The 19,433-nt window shown below is 36.7% G+C and overlaps 1 protein-coding gene across 2 annotated transcripts in view; it reads left to right on the top strand.

Moving 5' to 3' along the window:
• Window positions 1-19,433, top strand: part of LOC108707553 (sodium channel protein type 8 subunit alpha) — a 91,034-nt gene that overhangs the window by 40,569 nt on the left and 31,032 nt on the right. For both annotated transcript variants that reach the window (XM_041582564.1, XM_041582565.1), the window contains exons 7-16: window positions 2,140-2,361; window positions 2,779-2,842; window positions 4,524-4,665; window positions 5,469-5,675; window positions 7,732-8,022; window positions 8,337-8,690; window positions 10,566-10,698; window positions 11,224-11,462; window positions 13,268-13,441; window positions 14,215-14,571. In XM_041582564.1, the coding sequence (XP_041438498.1) occupies window positions 2,140-2,361; window positions 2,779-2,842; window positions 4,524-4,665; window positions 5,469-5,675; window positions 7,732-8,022; window positions 8,337-8,690; window positions 10,566-10,698; window positions 11,224-11,462; window positions 13,268-13,441; window positions 14,215-14,571 (2,183 nt within the window). The remainder of the gene's footprint in view (window positions 1-2,139; window positions 2,362-2,778; window positions 2,843-4,523; window positions 4,666-5,468; window positions 5,676-7,731; window positions 8,023-8,336; window positions 8,691-10,565; window positions 10,699-11,223; window positions 11,463-13,267; window positions 13,442-14,214; window positions 14,572-19,433) is intronic.

Here is a 19,433-nt window from a genome sequence, read left to right as displayed (position 1 = left end):
GAAATTTTGCTGTAATGTCTCTTTTTAAAAAAAATGTTGTGTTATTGTCTGATAACAATATAGATATATTTTATGGAGACAATTAACCTTACATTGCTTTTTAAAAGGAAGTCTGCATCTTTTACCTCAAAATAAGATTTTTATATTTCTTGCTGTTTACTTGTGCATATTTAAGAAAAATTGCCAATCTTGGGATATACAAATAGAAAATACAACATTTGTTAGGCATTTCTAGGGGAATGTAATAAGCTGTAATAAAAAACTAAAACAAATTAATTAATTTTGCAAAAAGATCTTCTTAAAGTGCAGTTTTTAAGCCACAATTATTATGATATTTCAGGCAACAAGTTTTATGACATATACTGCACAAACTCAAAAAATTGCATTTTTTGGACTGTAAGATGATTGGCTGAATACTTTTGTGTGTTTGCAAAAATATTTAGTGCAACTGAAAAATTCTCTGCACAATATTGTTTAAATTGCCATATTTTTTCAGACTTTTATTACATTCCCTGAAATTATTCTGCTTCTACATTTTCTTCCACTGTTTTGTGTTAAGATTTTTCTACAGGATTTCTCCTACTGTCTCTTTGTATATTTTAGATGTTTTTTATTGGAGTTATGCCCATAGAAGGTTTTTGCTGTATACATGATAGTATTAGCACCCCTTGGTGTAAACACAATTCTCATAAAGCACATCAATAATAAATCTTAAAGAAGAAGGACATTTTTATATACAGTATCCACAATATAATGAGTAACATATTACCACAACTCTGCCCTGTGTTAAATAGATTGGCTGCAACTTTCTACTCTCTGCTAATAGAATCAAGTACCTGGATCACAACAGCCCCACTTCCTTTCAGTGATGGCCGGGGGATCCTTGCATGTGCAATGGAGACCTCAGCTGTCAGAGGAGAAAGCTGTGCTTGGGGAAATGTTGGAAAAATATTTGCGCATGCGCATTAGAAGGTAGCTGGTAGAGTAAGTGCAGAGCTCCTTGCTAAAACAGTGACCACAAAGAAATGGAGTAGACTATCGTATCAACAGACATTATCTTAAAGTGGTGGTTCACCTTTAAGTTAAAGGGATCCTGTCATGGGTAAAAACATTTCAAAATGCATCAGTTAATAGTGCTACTCCTGCAGACTTCTGCACCGAAATCCATTTCTCAAAAGAGCAAACAGATTTTTTATATTCTATTTTGAAATCTGACATGGGGCTAGACATTTTGTCAATTTCCCAGCTGCCCCTGGTCATGTGACTTTAGGAGAGAAATGCTTTCTTGCAGGCTGCTGTTTTTTTTCCTCAATGTAACTGAATGCGTCTCAGTGGGACATGAGTTTTTACTATTGAGTGTTGTTCTTAGATCTACCAGGCAGCTGTTATCTTGTGTTAGGGAGCTGCTATCTGGTTACCTTCCTATTGTTCTTTTGTTCGGCTGCTGGGGGGGGGAAGGGAGGGGGTGATATCACTCCAACTTGCAGTACAGTAGTAAAGAGTGATTGAAGTTTATCGGAGCACAAGTCACATGACTGGGGGCAGCTGGGAAATTGACAATATGTCTAGCCCCATGTCAGATTTCAAAATAGAATATAAAAAAATCTGTTTGCTCTTTTGAGAAATGGATTTCAGTGCAGAATTCTGCTGGATCAGCACTATTAACTGATTCATTTTGAATTTTTTTTTTTGGTGCGAGCTCTACTAGCTCTACTAGCCCGAACCTTTGGTGGGTGGAATTAATGGCCAACAGGTGCCCTTTAAATATATTGTATCAGTAATGCAGACAATGCTAAGATAATTCTTAACATTACAGATTTAGAGAGTGTCTTTTATACTGTATGGTGGTTTTCTTTTGATTTATGCAGTCAATTTCTAAAACTATAGTAAATAAAACAAGTTAATTGTTCACTCACTATGTAGAAGCAAAATAATTGTATTTGCCAATCCCGCTTTTTCCTCTTTCCGCTATGAATCACAATTTTATAGAATGCTTACAATTAGGAATATTGGAAAAAGATATGCTATGTAATTGTAGATGGAATTTTATACCTGGATTATTCCTTATGTAATATTGGCAGTGCAAAGAGCACTTATAAAGGAGTTTATAAATAATTTGTTACCCTTTTTCCACCACAGGCCTGAAGACCATTGTGGGTGCACTAATTCAGTCTGTGAAGAAGCTGTCAGATGTAATGATTTTGACAGTGTTTTGCCTCAGTGTCTTTGCTTTAATCGGTCTACAGCTTTTCATGGGCCATCTAAGGCGCAAATGTGTTGCTTGGCCTGTGGACATGGACCAGATGTACTTGGCCAATGGCAGCAAAGGATTTGATTTTGACGAATACATCATGAATGACAGTATGTTACACGTCCTCCCCTTAACTTAATTATATTTGTACTTACATTTTTTGATTGAGATTATTTTAAGTAATACAAAATTAGAATAATCAATGTACATATAATCAACCATATGAGGATAAAGAACATTTTTAGAGGAGGGCTTTTGGAAAAGGTAAAAATATGCTTCCATCTGCAAAAGAGCGAAGTTCACCCAACACTTTTCTACGTACATCAGAAACTATTTCTCTGAAGTTGTATTTGGCAAACCCATGCCATTTTGTTTTGGGGAAATACACTACAGGACTCTTCTTAAATATGAAGAGTGCTTTTTTTTTTAATTGAGACATATGCATTATATCTTTAAAAAAAAATAATGTTACAGTCATTATATTTCTGTTCTTAAAATGCTGTTTTATTCTCTTAAAACCTTTTCAGCAAACTTTTTTAAAGTCCATGGAGCATTGGATCCAATACTCTGTGGTAATGGCTCAGACGCTGGGTAAGATATCTTGTTCTCTTTTTTTGTTATTTATCTGTTTACAGCATGCCAGTGTGTATCTGTTGAACCATTTCTTTCCTTGGTCCTGTCTCCCAAAACTGATTTTTACATGATGAAAGAAAATGTCAATGTTTCTGTATACATTTAAAAATACATACATTCTGAGGGTAGTATGGGGAAAAAGGATATTACAGGCCACACCAGGATGATAATGGATATGGGCCAAACATTTGCATGTTTATTAACTAGAATTTGCAACAGAAAAATAAAATTAATTTATATTACGGGGCATATTTTTCAAAGCATATAAGACATTTCTCAAAAAAATTTAGACTTACTCAAGATGATTGAGAATTTTGTGGAGAATTGCCTTTTAGATATATCCCCCCTAATTGTAAATACACCCTTTACTAGTTTGTATTAATATATAAATGCTTATTTATAATGACCTTTGCAGTTGCTATGTAAAATGTTTATTGGTTTATAAAATACTGACACCATTTGTAACTAATCCACCTATAGAGAACTTAATGGTCTTTTAGGACAGACAAACAATGTCTTTCAGCTTCCTTTTCAGCCATGTTCTCTTTTTCCTGGGGGTAAATATATATACTTTGAATTTTTTACTAGCAATATGCCTCACAACTGCCAAAACATATTTAATTAGTGTAAAGGGAAACCATTTAACACATCACCCTGTCTAATATATACAAAAAGATGTTTTGGGCTTTTGGATAGTAAGAAGTTAGTTAAGTTAGAAGACTGAGAGAAGATTAAACAGAAGAAGGTAGAAAAAAACTGTATTAAAAGTAACAGAGAAAGGAAAAGAGACATAGAAAGGTGAACAAAATCACATATGATTAAAAAAGGTAGACTTTGTTCATAGAAAAAAAAGCTGAGGAAGATGAGAAATAAACTTGGGTATTGATTAAAGTTAAAAAGATTACATGAAGCATCTGGAAAAAATGATTATGGTATATGAAAAAAAGTTAATGCAGGTATAATTAAAAGGTTAACTCAAAAGAAAGTTTAAATAAACGGAAACAGTGGAAGATGGAAGATTTAAGAATCAGGAGTTGAGTGAAAAAGAAAGGGAATTAAATCAAAGCAAATCATTGGAAATGGAGAGATCGCCAATTACTTTATAGAAGGTTTTGCTGATATCTGACGGAGATGTGTTTTACCATTACTGATTTCACCTTCAAATAAAATTAAGCTTATATGGAAAGAGCCGTTCTAAGACCACCTACAGAGATAGTTGTATTCAGTGATACCAATAGGTTCTGAAATTCTCTCTGAAGTAGTATCCAAATTGTTGTGGAAATTGGACTATTTTGTGTTTGCCTCACCATCTTAAAGATCAATTTCCAACAAAACCACCTCTACAGTTTCTTGTGGAATAATTGGCTTTCATGCGCTCCCTTCAAACACACTTGAGAATAGTCTTTTTTTTTTTTACTGTGGCTGCTTAAAATATGACATGCTTTCAGTCCTGCTATTAATTATGTTTTCATATTAATGTGTCTAGTGCTTTTGTGAAATTCCATACTATCTGAGGCAGATCCTATTCAATACTGTCATACATGTTACAAATAAAGCAATTTTTGGGTCAGATTACCATGCTATCTGTACTACTCTGTACAGTGCAATGCTCTTATGGGGAGTGAACTTTGTATTTCAGGCAATGCCCAGAAGGATACACATGTATGAAAGCAGGGAGGAATCCAAATTATGGCTATACTAGCTTTGACACTTTTAGCTGGGCCTTCTTGGCTTTATTTCGCCTTATGACTCAGGATTTTTGGGAAAACTTGTACCAGTTAGTAAGTATGCATGTTTGCATGTATGTATGCATGTCTGTCTTTATCCCTTTGTGGCATGTCATACTGTCCATAATATTGTACCTATTAAAGTGAAGAATTATTAAGCTCTACCCCTCTTGTGCCATTAGCACTGGGATGAGTCCTGCTTGCTTTGGCACATTGCTTGAGTATCACTATCCTGTCAATTATGCCACAGAGGAAGAGATTGCTAGCTGTCTATGTGGCTCCTATGGTGAAATTGGAATGGCATATAGGTACTTGAATTAACCAACAACTCTTTGGGGGCCTGAGCTTTCTCCATAGGAGGCACACTCACTAGCCTTGTGGTACAGCATGCATGTGGACTAGAGTGTAGGGCTGGTAGTCAGACTAAGGTGTAAGGTGGCGTGCAACACAATCCACTGACAAGCTGACAAGCTAAAGGAGGTCCAAGCACAAGAGCAGGCAGGTGAAATCTGGTTAGATCTAAGGTGTCAATCAGAAAAGTTTTAGAGAAGAGTTGCAGCAAACAGATGCCAGATTGGCTATTGATGCTGGAGTATTCAGCCACTTTAAATGCTCTATTATGCCAATGACCCAATGTTGCATGCAGGGTCACAATTACCAGGTGGCTGAAAAAGCATCCCTGTGACTAACCTGGGTAACCTTCTGATTATTAATTTTGGGAAAAATATAACTCTGCTAGGCTTAGATTTCTTATATTATTCTAAATTAAATTTTGGTCAGTGTCTTTCTACAGAATATTCTTCTCTAATGGTCATTTGTTCAAATGGTCACTAGTATATTATACATTTTTATTTTAGACATTGCGTGCATCTGGAAAAACCTATATGATCTTCTTTGTCTTGGTGATCTTTGTGGGGTCATTTTACCTGGTAAATTTAATTCTGGCTGTAGTGGCCATGGCTTATGAAGAACAAAACCAAGCCACTTTGGAGGAAGCAGAGCAGAAGGAACATGAATTTAAGGCAATGCTGGAACAGTTGAAAAGGATGCAAGAAGAAGCTCAGGTCTGATGTTGTTTCATTACTTATAAAGTGACACTTGCTCTCTTGTATGCCACTTATTTAAACAGTATTACAAGTAACATTTTTAAGAGGCTTGTCTTCTTTATATGTAAATTCCCACCAAAATACAGTATAGCTATATATAATACACAAGAGCCATGGATATCCTGTAAATTATATCCTTAAAAACAGTGCTTAGTGATGTCATCGGTTATAATTGAAGCTTAGTGATTTCTGTCACATGACTCACTGAAACTTGTGTATTATAATAAATAAGCTACCCCCTGTTGCAAAATATGAGGATATTATAAGTAATCTCATAGTTTCATGGAACTCCTCAGTACCTTAAAATACCCTTATATTTCACAAGAGGGGGTACTTTATTAACTATATAATTTATTTCTTAGATGACCATGATAAACTATAGGGGCCATTTTAATTAGGGATACACTGAATCCACTATTTGGAATTTGGCAGAATCCCCAAATCCTTTGTGAAAAATTTGACCAATTTAATTTCTTGTTTTTTGATTTCCCTTCCTGCTCCTAGTTTACATATGCAAATTAGGATCGGATTCGGATCGGACAGGCACAAGGATTTGGCCGAATCTGAATCTTGCTATAAAAAAGTCTGAATCCCGAAGCGAATCCTGGATTTGGTGCATCCCTAATACAGAATATCTACAGTATATATAATCTTTCTTTTTCTTAGACGACCATGATAAACTATAGGGGCCATTTTAATTACTGTGTTCTATTAAATGGGGTTTTCACCTTTAAATTAAATTTTAGTACAATGTAGAGAGTGATATTCTGAGACATTTTGTAATTAGTTTTCATTTATTTTATTGGTGTTTTTTGCGTTATTTAGCTTTTTATTCAGCAGCTCTCCAGTTTGCATTTTCAGCAATCTAGTTACTAGGGTCCAAATTATCCTAGCAACCATTGGGTATATAAAAATATAAATCAAGTAATGGTGGGAGAGGTATATTAAATTATAATTAAATTATTAATTGTATTAGTAGTAAATGATCTGGTTTGTGGAATTCTTTTTTATTAATTCCTCATTAAGACATTTTAATAGAAATACGGCACTGAGCATTGATAAATAAGGGATGTTCTTTTGTTTTCTTAATCATGTATAAATGTTAAAATAAAATTAAAATTGTCATCTTGCGTTTTCTTTATATAGCTATCCGCATCTTTATGCTGCTAATATCAGGTTCAGCTCTAGCTTTTATAGCTGCTAGTTGGACCTAAGATTAATTGAATATGCAAGGTTGTGTTTTATTAGAGGCACTGCCTGCATATTCAATTAGTCCTGCATACACATAATCTGTTACAAAGAGCTACTGAGTGAAAAGCACTATACAGTAGAACCCCCATTTTACATCCCCTGATTTTAAGTTTTCCCTCATTTTACATTGTTGTTTTCTGGTCCCCTAAAAAACGTAAAATGGTGGTTCTACTGTATTAGCAGTATAAAACTACTATTTTAAAACCAATAAAAACAGAAAGTTAACATAAAATTCAAAAAAGGAAAAGTGCTCTGAAGCTTACTTTTATGTATTTTTTAATGGGGATCATAGAGATCCAGCTTTGGTTTTGAATCCCTGCCATGAACGTTAATTCAGAGTTTACATTTAAATCTTTGTGTGCAAAATACCTAACATGGGAAAAATTTATTTATATGCTGGTTAAATGGATAAACCAGTGACTGAATGTCAGAAAAGTACACATGGTGGCCTAATGTATGCACACAGCTTTTACTGTATACAGTGTATTTGTTGACTGAATATTTTTATTAAAGAAGCTTTCAAGAAATTGCAGATTTGCTTTAGAGTGCAGGACTTGCATGCCTGGATTTGTGGTGAGGCCAAAAAGGCCCGAGACTAGGGCGGCAAAATTTTAGGAGTGGCAAGTCACCCAGCCGCATCCTAAAGTGCATTGGGAATGGAGTTTCCCAGCGCTATGGCACATGTGTGGACAAGGGGGGTTTGCACGCGAACGGCGGACACTAGGATCATGAGGCCTGTATATGTGCTTTGTGTTTGTATTAGGCTCAAGCAAATGCTACATCTGCTGGCACAGTGACTGAGGATGCTGTGGAAGACGAAGATGGAGAGGCTCAGATGTCTCACACTTCTTCTGAGTTCTCCAAACCAAGCTCAAAGAGTGCCAAGGAAAGGAGAAATCGCAGAAAGAAACGGAAACAGAAAGAATTGTCTGAGGGGGAAGAGAAAGGAGATAGCGAAAAGGTGTACAAGTCTGAGTCCGAAGATGGGGTAAAAAGAATAGGCTTCTGGTACCCTGACAATAGACTGGGAAGAAGGTTTTCAATCATGAACCAGGTATTGAAATGAAGGCTTCTTTGGTCTATAAAGCTATAAAAAAAACTTTTCATTAATGTGTGATAATCCTGCTACTATAGGACTGGTTGGTGGGTGGGGCAACCAAGGAAATGTAAAGCCAAATACAACGCATTTGCCATACAAATACTGAGATCTAGAAATATTAAGAAAGAAAAATATCAAGATCAAAACTTAAAAAAAATAAGTTGAAAGGTGCAATAATCTGGTGATATGTGTTTGTAACTGAACTGTTTTGTTGTTGTTGCTTAATACATTTTTCAGCTCCTCTCCTCTTTCTTTATTGTCTGTTGCAGTCTCTTCTGAGCATACCAGGGTCTCCATACCTCTCAAGAAACAACAGCAAGAGCAGTATATTCAGTTTTAGAGGACGTTTCAGGGATCCAGTCTCTGAAAATGAATTTGCCGATGATGAACACAGCACAGTAGAAGAGAGTGAAGGCAGGCGTGATTCCCTTTTCATCCCAGTCCGTGGGCATGACAGAAGGAATAGCTACAATAGCGGTTACAGTCAGGGCAGTCGATCATCTCGCATCCTCCAGAACCTGCGGAGAAATCCGAAAAGGAATAGCACTGTGGATTGTAATGGCGTGGTCTCTCTGATTGGTGGTCCAGGCTCCAATATCCCTGGTGGACGTCTTTTGCCTGAGGTGAAAATAGATAAGGCAGCTACTGATGACAGTGTAAGGAAGTTAATAAGTAGTTTAGTATAGGCATCGTGGTCTACCCTTCTGCTTTCCTGTATGCCACCCTCAAAGTCTGAAATGGATCCCTCCCTGATGGAATGAGTATTGGTTTATCCTATCCTCAGATGCTTTCTGGAAACTTCTAAAGAGATTGATTATTCTTTTTGTTTTCTTAGATTTTAATTAACCTGGAGACAAAAGCAGTTTGAAATGTTACATTTGGTACACAATTTATTTATATCTACAATAAATTTGTGTACGTGAACGAAATTCAATTTTCCATATTTATTGGGTATTTTATTTAGTAAGCAATTTGTGAAAGATGAAGCGAGATGCCAAGCTAAATATTATTCCATAAAACAGCCTTAACACATCAAAATTGTAAATTCCAGTTTGCTTTTGTCTCATGGGCAAAACATTTTAACTCTCTCTATTTCTATATTTTCTTCTTTGTGTTAGTTAAGTTAAATGTTACACCTTGATTTAGATAGCATGTTAGTTTTCTATATTAATCAGTTTTCCCTTTCTAACCTAGCATGGGAGATTATATATTTAGCATGATGCATGTTCAGATACCAACTGAAAAAACATAGTTGATATTTTATTTTTCTTCTATCTGACTATGCCTAAAGCAAGGTAGAATGACTGGGTCTCTCCAACGTTTGTGGAGCTAAACCCATCAACGTCTGCAGATCATTGGAACTTTAGTTTAAAAATAGCTGAACCACAAGTTGCATTATTTTCATTTTTAACCGATATACGAATAGGTTAAACTACCTATTCTTTGTATTACACCAAGAGTGTCCAAACATGCATCCTGGTTTCTTTCTTCAGCTAGGAGTAGGCAATTTTCAGAACAGTTTGTTGTAAAAGTACAAATTCCATCAGCTTGAAGGTCAGTTAAAATGAGATTTGGTGTGCAAATGCACAATTCTTTTCCAGAATCCTAGCATAATTATGCAACTGCAGTTCAGTACAAATTTTTGTGGCCAATGACACAAAGATTTGTGGTGGTTATGTACTAGCACTTATTTATTCTGCTAAGGGAGCATGGCCATTGACCATGATCAAATAACAAACACCTAAGGGACTGTGTTAAGGGAATCCTATACTTTTTTTTATAAGGCTGTACACCCTCACATGCTGCTACTTGCACTGGAAACTACAACACAGTTGCAACTGGCACATACTCTTGCACAAAAGCAACCACTTTTTTTTTTTAAATAAAAGTGCATTGAGAACATACAAAGAGTGCAGGTAGACTTGTCTTGTAAAATACAGAGTCCCAATACTCTACGTTACCCAGTTAAAAGGCCTGCAGTGAACAAGAATCTTCTTGATGGCAAATGGCAAATCAAAGACCACTTACTATAGTAGCAAGAAATTTATTTTAGTTTTAGTTATTTATTTTATTTGATATTTTTAGATGCAAGATCTTATACTCAAAAACTCAGTCATAGTGTCGTTTTTCTATAATGCGGCATGCACAATCTTGCTCTGCACTGGAAATAGTTGAAAATATTCGTGCCTCTTTTAGATTCTGTACTGTGGCATTCCATTAGTAATAATTAAGAAGAAATTGAAGATTGCAATAGCTATGTCACAAACATTTGCTTTTCTATAACAGTATGAAATGAAGGAATGGAAATTTTGAAAGGTATGATTAGCATGCTGACGAAATCACTATAGAAAGGCAGTATGGCTCCATGCTCCAGCTGTATATTACAGATACACTTTTTAAATGTACAAAGCAACTTGGTTTCTCAGCATTCTAATCCTAAGAACACAAAGTGGCTTTAAAACACTTCCTCTGTATAAATGAATGTATCTGTTCTGCAGCCTACAACTGAAGTAGAAGTAAAAAGGAAGCCTTCAGCATCTCTTCGTGTGTCCATGGACCAGCTGACTGCAACTTTTGGAAGGAAGAGAGCCAATAGTATTCTGAGTGTTGTAACTCAAACTTTAGTGGAAGGTAACATTTATACTATTATTTCTGAGCCACACTTTTAGGGAATACAACTTCTTTGGTGGCTTATCATCAATTGATGTTCCTAGTTTGGCAAAGCGATTGCAGAAAAGGCGAGTGACTTCCTGAACTCACTCTTGTTTTCTCAACCAATGGGTTTTATTTTTTCCAAAAAGTTTTTTTTAAAAACAATGGCTGTCTTGTTTTTATCCACAAGTGGATTTGGAAAAAAACTAAAAAGCTTGCCACGTAAAATCAGGCAAGCTTTTTATTATATGCAAAACAAAATTAATTTGACTGGGTGTGATTGGCTATATGTATGTTACTGTTAATTTTATATAATCTTCTTGCCATCTAAAGAAAAATCATAAATTCTCAGGTTTAGGTTAGCTATAAAATCACTACTCGTCACTGGTGAATTGAAGTCCAGTCCTCGTATATATAACATGCAGGAATTATAGAATGTCAGGTTTCTTAAGATATTCAGCAATACAGATGTTTTTAATACATTTTCTTTTTTTCTCTCCAAAGAGCTGGAGGAATCTCAAAGAAAGTGTCCCCCTTGTTGGTACAAATTTGCTGACACCTATCTAATATGGACTTGCTGCCCTTTTTGGATTCGCTTTAAAACCATTGTAAACATGATTGTAATGGATCCTTTTGTGGACTTGGCCATCACCATTTGTATTATTCTTAACACGTTATTTATGGCTATGGAGCACTATCCAATGACGCCTCATTTTGAAAGTGTTTTGATTGTGGGAAATCTGGTAAGATATTTTCAACTGTTTTTTTGTGGCTTGATAAAGCTGTACGAGAATGGTATCCCAAATGAAAGTTAATCAAATCATATCCAAGAATGTATGGCATGCTTGCATTGACACATACATAAACTGACATGTTCTAATTTGAGATATTGATTGGCCTGTTGTTTTGTGATCAAGTTGATCTACGCTTTGTCTTTATTCTGAGAATGAGAAAGCTACAGCTATTGTGTAAATTGGGTTATTTAACAAAAAATGTAACTAACCCGTTGCAGGTTGGTATATATGGTCATGGCCAAAAATATTGCACCTCTATACCTCTGCACTATAAGTTCCAAAATAATGATTTCAGGATGGCATATACACTTTTTCTAAGAATTACAAGAATTTGATTTTGGTAAACTTCAGTTCTGCTTTTTTAAGTTTCTTCACCAGCAGTGGAGTCTTCCTGGGAGTCTTTCCCACCATAGCACCCACTTTCACTCAGTTGGCCATGTGGTACCTTGGCGTCCAATTCAAACAATCTTGTGCAATCTTGAATCATTTTTTTGCTGCAGTTTTTCTAACATTACTTTTGGTTGACATGGGAACTCTAAGATCTCTGGAGACCAAAATATAACCTTGACATTGTCTGCCTTACAATTTTCTATTTCACCTCCTCAGATAGGTCTTGGCACTCCTTTCTTTTCTTCACATTCACTGTGGTGCACAGAGATGATTCAGACTCCAGAAGAGATTCAAGATTTCTTTATTTGTCAATACAGACTATATAGCTATACAGCATATTGAAATCACGTTTCACTCAGGCCCCCCCACCCCATGGTGCATTTGCATAAAGAAAGAAACGGGTGATTTTACTCCTAAATGAAAGGAGAATCATCTGATCGAAATCATGTATATATGGATTACACAACTTCATATTTTACACAACTTCTAAAAGGTGCCACAAATTTTGTTAAGTTTAGTCTGTCTTAAGAAAGAAAAGATTGAGTACTTTTTGTGTTGTACTGCGTTAAACAAAATCAAAACATATATGAATACCATAGTATTGTGACAATTGTCTGTTAGAACTGGTACATTTATTAAAAACAAGTGACAGGGCGCTGATATTTTTTGTGTATTTCTCAAAGTTCTTTGAAGCTCCTATGATGCCCTTGAAGTGCTGATAGCCAGTCCTGGTGAATATCATTCCCTTTTTGGAGCAACTAGCTTTCTGCGCTGTTCTGATGCTGGACGCATTATTACCAGACAAGAATTCATTTAAATACAACTGCAGTCAAAAAGCAGATTAGTTTTAGGGCTGGTTGTGGATAATATAGTAGTCAGGTCAAGCAGGTGATTTTTCAAGTCACAGGTGTTTTTAAGCAGCATTTTACACTGCCGTCTGGTAGTTGCCGAAAGGACTCTGCCAGTAACCCTATCAATTATTTTTGTGTGTTCACCAACCACCAAACTAAAATAAAAATACAATCATACTTTTAATTTTAACAACTATTCCAAAGAAATCAGCATGCCAATCTGCTGCACGGCTGTGCCTCATTCAGTTGTGCCATTCTAGTTGGAAAGCTTGTTTACCATTTAGAAGAAAAAGTTAGTAAATTCTGTGGTACTACCTGAATATGTGCATATCCATGTGTAAAGTATTTGTGGCATGCATGTTCTTCTATAGCACTTAAGTTGAAGTACTTGGAATTCTGATGGTATCAACACACCTTTCCTCCATTCTGCTGATTATGTTAAAATGCTGTATTGTGTGCCAAACGGATGAGGTACAATGATTAATACGTGGTTACTTCTTTTTTTCTCCCCAGGTATTCACTGGCATTTTTACAGCAGAAATGTTCTTGAAGCTGATTGCAATGGATCCATATTACTATTTTCAGGAGGGTTGGAACATATTTGATAGCTTTATTGTTTCCCTCAGTTTAATGGAATTAGGACTTCAAGATGTTGAGGGGCTCTCTGTACTGCGCTCCTTCCGCTTGGTATAACAAAGTTCCATAATCTTTTTGCGATTGCTTAAAGGGAATTATGTTAATATGTTGTGAGAAGTGTTAGAGAATATTTGGAATTTGACTTAATTAAGTGAAATCTGTTATAAAGAGACTAGTGATGTGCGGGCCGGCACAATACCCACGAAACCCGCGGGTCGGGCTGGTTTGGTCCAACCACGAACTCCCATTTGCAGGTGACGGGTACCAGCTGAGCTCTTCTTCCTGCTCTTCCTGCTCTTCCTGCCTGCCACCTTGAACTGCGTGCTTCTGGCTTCATTTTTTAAAGTTGCGTGCCTGCTTGCCCCGCCCCCTTTGTGACATCATTGGTGGGGCGGACCTTAAAATGGATGCCGGAAGTCGGGCTTGGGGGTGGAGGGAGGGCGGGTTAAAGTTGAGTGCGGGTTTAACCCGACCCTCACATCACTAAAAGAGACCAATAGCTATAAAGCAGTGAATCTTTCTGTAATTTGGATCACTTTAACTTTTCCCCCATTTTTTCCTACTAAAAACTTTTAAACTTTAAAGAAACCCAATAGGATTGTTTTGTCGCCAGTATGGCAGCATAGTCACCATCAAGATGCTGATTTATTAATTAAAGAAAGGGAAACGTTTGCTTAAGGTGATCGGTAAAATAATTCATATATTCAAGTTTTCCTCATAATGGATTTCTGGATAGTAGATCCCATTACCTGTATTTGACTTTTGTGTGTGTATGTTGCTCATAAAGCAGTGAAAATAATATATCTTTTTTTGTCCTTCCACAGCTAAGAGTCTTCAAACTAGCTAAATCGTGGCCAACATTAAACATGCTGATAAAAATCATTGGGAATTCTGTTGGTGCCTTGGGGAACTTGACCTTGGTGCTTGCCATTATTGTCTTCATTTTTGCTGTGGTGGGCATGCAGCTATTTGGCAAAAGCTATAAGGACTGTGTCTGCAAAATACACCCAGACTGTATACTGCCACGCTGGCACATGAATGATTTTTTTCATTCCTTTCTTATCGTTTTCCGGGTATTATGTGGAGAGTGGATTGAAACCATGTGGGACTGCATGGAGGTTGCTGGACAATCCATGTGTATTATGGTCTTCATGATGGTGATGGTCATTGGTAATCTGGTGGTCAGTATTTGTTATAACTTTTTTTGAAAATAGTTCATTTTCCTTTTTAGAGATAAGAGCTCATTTACTTGCAAAGGTGCACAATTGTATCAGTGCAGTAACCCACTAAAACAAATAACAGCTAGCTTTTATTGGCTAACTTCCACTAACCTAATCTAAACCTGTTACTGCTTGGTTGCTATGAGCTACTGTGCAAAAATAGCCTCCTGCCAACACAATTGGCCAAGATAAGATATCAGTTACAGAAGGATCTTCACCTTTTAACCAAAATGAAAATAAAGTTTTCTTCGAGGCTGCCATGAAAATACATAATTTACTTTTTGAACTAGAGAATGAGGAATTTTACTCAACAGAACCTCATCAAGCTTAAATTGCAACAAGGTAAAACAAGGAGAAAGTTTTAGTGGTATTTTTAAGTCTAGGAATCAAAAAATTCTGCCAGAAACTAATTCCTTCAGGACAAGCCCAAAGATAATGCAATAGGTTCACATCAACTTTCGCGCATTTAGGGCAATAGGAAGAAATAGAAGAGGATTTACTCCTAAAAAACATTTCCCTGTAACCCAACCGTTGAACCCTTCAGTTTTCAGTGTGAATCCATTCATTATAGTCATGCATAGATTTAATAAGCTGAGAAGGGGAAACCATATTTTGTAACTAATTGGACCATTTATAAGAAGTTGTGTCAAGTGGATGGCTACCTAGTTTATAAGAATCCCAGAATGTTTTGGAGATTATATTAAATGTAATATTATTAGGATGTTCCATGAATTCTAAAATCGCCTCTGCTAACCAATGATTAGTGAGATAGTTTGTTTTTGTTATGGATAACTGACAAACCACAACTGCTTGCCATATAATATTTGTCTTGTTCAATATTTTTCCTTAAAGATCCATTTATTGTGTTCAATATATCTTTCAACAATACCATCTTATTTCCTCCCGGAGAAGTACAAAAAAGGATTTTTAAATGGTCTGAGACTTTCAAAAGCAGTTTGATTGGCATGAAAGGAATTACAGACTAATCAAACCCATGACAAGTAAATTGGTTCTTCCAAACAAAAATGGAATCTCTATACACAGGATTTTTTTAAAGGAGAACTATACCCCCCTTTAGGCAAAAGTCCCCACTGGCCCCCCCTCCCTTCCTCCCCCCTGATAAGTGATACCCCAGAATTATGTCGCCTATAGGGTTACTAACCGCACATGCAGAGTCAGCTTTGGTAAGCTTCGAGTCTTCTCCATTCCCTTCTGCAATTTCTATCACTTTCAGCCCATGCACAGTTGTAACAAACCGGAAAACTGCTCCAACTGCACATTCGCCGATACGCTGCTCACTTCACAAAGAATATCGAAGCAACGAAGATGGTGCCCGTGAGTTCCACTGCGCTGACTCTGCATGTTCGGTCAGTAATCCTACAGGGGACACAGTTCTGGGGTAGCACTTAGCAGGGAGGGGGGCCAGTGGGGACTTTTGACCATGGGGGGTAGAATTCTACTTTATAGTCACTAGGAACATCAAACCATTTACTGTATTAAATAGAGAGAATGTCGTGCGATTCATGAAGAATTTCTATCTCTGGGTAGATGAATTTATTACTGCATGAAATCCATTCAATAGGATATTTAGTTAGTGCTGCCAAGTTTAATGTGGGACTTTAGGACCTCAGAATTTGACAGTAGTTCTTAGCAATTTTAAACTTTTTGCCATTCCATATAAAGCTAATGAGTGCAAAATCTACTTTTTAGTTTCAGAATGTCTAATGAGTAGGATAAACCAACTTAGGAAATAATAATGTTTTAAAGAATATCACTCTTCCTATAATGTTTAATGGAAAATAAGCCCATCTTTTACACATTGAAGTTAATTTTCTATAACTGGTGATTTTTGATCTTGATGTCTTGGATAGTTCTCAGAGAATTAAATGCGCAAAGTAAAGGCGATAAGGGACAGTTTTATCTTTTTTCAGTCTTATAATTGAAAATACAAAAAGTTTTAGGATTAGCTCAAATATATTTTATGTAATGATAAAATGGACCTGTAATGCCACAAATTTCCAAACATCTGAAAAGGTAATTCCAGATGATATTGTCAAAAGCCTTCTCGGTACCATTATTAATAACTGTGCATGGAATTTTGTTCTTCTTGGAAAAATATATTATATTTAATAAAGTCCTAATGTTTATAATTCTAGATCGGTTTTTCATGAAACCATTTTGAGCATCTGAGAAGGGGGAAGACTAACAGGGCCTGATTTGTTTGATTTCAAATTGTTAATAGTAGCAAAAACTTATTCGGTAGTTATTGGCTTGTTAAGGTCACTCAGCTGTTCTTTAGTAAGCTTGGGGGTCCCTGCTTTAGCATAAAACTGATCCATTATTTCAAAGTCGCTATGAGCATTAGAACAAAGTGCTTTGTAGTACTCTTTAAATATAGCAGCATTTTTGTTAGGGTTATTTGTCAGTGAGCTTTGTTTGTCTTCAATTTGGATGAGTTTAGCTCACCTATCAACTCTTTAAGTTATGTTAAAAAGGACATTGTTAGGACATTGCTGTATTTCGCAGTCATTTCTGTAAGCAATCCAAGCTTTAAGATCAGCAGTAACCTTTTTGTATTTTAGGGCATTATCCTGAGAAGGGAAAAGTGCAATTTCTAGTGCTATTGCTATTTTTTCCCCACAATGCAGTGTTTTTTCACAGAATTTCAACCCCTTTGTATTCACAAAGAAGCAATTTACCGGACGCAGTTGCTTTTGATTCTCCAAAATTAACATAATACAAACACATTTTGCTTTGAATCAATTGCAGTTGCATGCAAGTCCATCTGTCAGCATTAACACTGTTCACGGTGCAGTTGAAATGTGCCCACGATTCCTTAGTCACTGGTCAGGAGGTGGCAGTAGCTTTAATAAGTGCAGCAGTGCCTGATTTGTAACTAAAATCAAGAAGGCCTGAGTGGCACAGAGCGCAATTCAGTGGTGTAAATAAGGCCCCTGTAGACCCTAAAATGCAGGGGCCCCTGAGTCCTGAAAGGCCATGCTGCCACCAGTGTGTTTGTGAGGGGGATGGAGCGGGAGGAGAAAGGCAAAGGAGGGAAGGGGAGGTCCAGATTGCAAGGACAGAGTGACTCCTCTGGTCTGGCAGGAAACGAAGAATTGAGGAAACGGCACACAGAATTGAATGCAAAAGGGGATATACCCCTATGGATTTATTCTGTCAAACAGCACTGCTGTTTGACACAATAAATCCATAGGGGTATATCCCCTTTTGCATTCAATTCTGTGTGCCGTTTCCTCAATTCTTCGTTTCCTGTGAACCCAGGGGAGTGCCGTCTCCCTAGAGGACTGAGCACCAGATTATTGCATACGAGAAGGCCTGGGAGTGCATACAATTTCTACTTTTTCCTCTGGTCTGGCACAATTAGTTTAGAGCAGGGATCCTCAAGCTTTTGAACCCGTGAGCAACATTCAGATGTAAAAGGCGTTGGGGAGCAACACTTGCTTTAAAAATGTTCTTGGGGTGCCAAATAAGTGTTGTGATTAGCCATTTGTTAGCCCCTATGTGGACTGTCAACCTACAGGAGGTTCTGTTTGGTAGTACATGTGGTTTTTATGCAACAAAAACTTGCCTCCAAGTCAGTGATTCAAAAATAAGCACTTGTTTTGAGGCCAATGAGAGCAACATCCAAAGGTGTTGGTGAGCAACATGTTGCTTGTGAGCCACTGGTTTAGAGGCAGCAGCAGTGAGAGACAGTGTGCAGGCTGCTCAATTTTTGTTAGTAAACACATTGGAGGACACTAGTATAACCTGACTGACCTGTAACTTGAATATTTTTTTTAATAGACTAAGACCATTGCAATTTTGGGTCAGGGTTACTGTGGTCATCCCTTATTAAGATTCCTAGGTTTAGGCCAATAATCTTGTGGCATCCATATAAATGGAGGGGCACCAAATGTTCTTTGCAAGGGGGTCCTAAAAGTTCCTCTGCATGGGCCCCACAAACTTTAATTACACCACTGGTGCCACTATTACAAAGGCAAAGGGCACATTTTCAGTAAAGTTCCTTTATTGAAAAGGGTTTCATGTGCAACTGACTGTGAGGAAAAGTGCAGGAGCGCAACTGCTCTTGCAGACATAAATAACCTCTATTGTCTCTGAGGATGCACCAGGTTCAGTTTTCATGCTGAATTTCTCATCAACACTTTGGGGTTCAGGCAATACAAAGTAGGGAAAAGAAAGCGAAAGAATAATAATCCATTATCAGTTTAATTAAATAGCTGACCAGGTTTAAGTGGCATGGCCCAACCCCACTTCTGTGACTCTGCAACTCCTTTCTGCTTTTAATTTATATACTCATTGAGGTCAGAAATGGATGGGTCCAGCGCAGGTATATAATTTCAACCTGTGCATCACAGGTGGCAACTGGTGGCAATGTTTTTAAAAACCCAGCTCCTGGATTAAAAACATTTTGATGGAAGAAAACACAAGGGACATTAAGATTGCACTCTCATCTTTTCTTACTTTAAATTACCTAAACCCAAGCTACAATTCTTTATAAATAAGCCCCTGAAGGTAGCCAGCAGGTGTAAATAAAAACATTGCTATTTATTTCCCCCATAGTATTTTTTCTTATTATTATTCTATATCTAAGAATGCCATTTGTAACAGGGCTATAAAATTACAATTTTAGACTGGTTTTAAATAACAACTTTTAAGTAAACTCTATTACCACACATTTCTGAGGGGCAAATTTACTAAAGGGTGAATTTTCACCAGTTCCGCCACACTTCACGCTTGAAGTGGCTACTTATTATTACACATGTCTAAGGAAGGAAAATAAGGATTAAAGAGATCCTCTAATG

This window comes from Xenopus laevis, chromosome 2L (assembly GCF_017654675.1).
Source record: "Xenopus laevis strain J_2021 chromosome 2L, Xenopus_laevis_v10.1, whole genome shotgun sequence".
Classification (NCBI taxonomy): Eukaryota; Metazoa; Chordata; class Amphibia; order Anura; family Pipidae; genus Xenopus; species Xenopus laevis.
The sequence above is the reverse complement of the archived record's forward strand: the minus strand, read 5'-3'. Positions and strand labels throughout refer to the sequence as shown.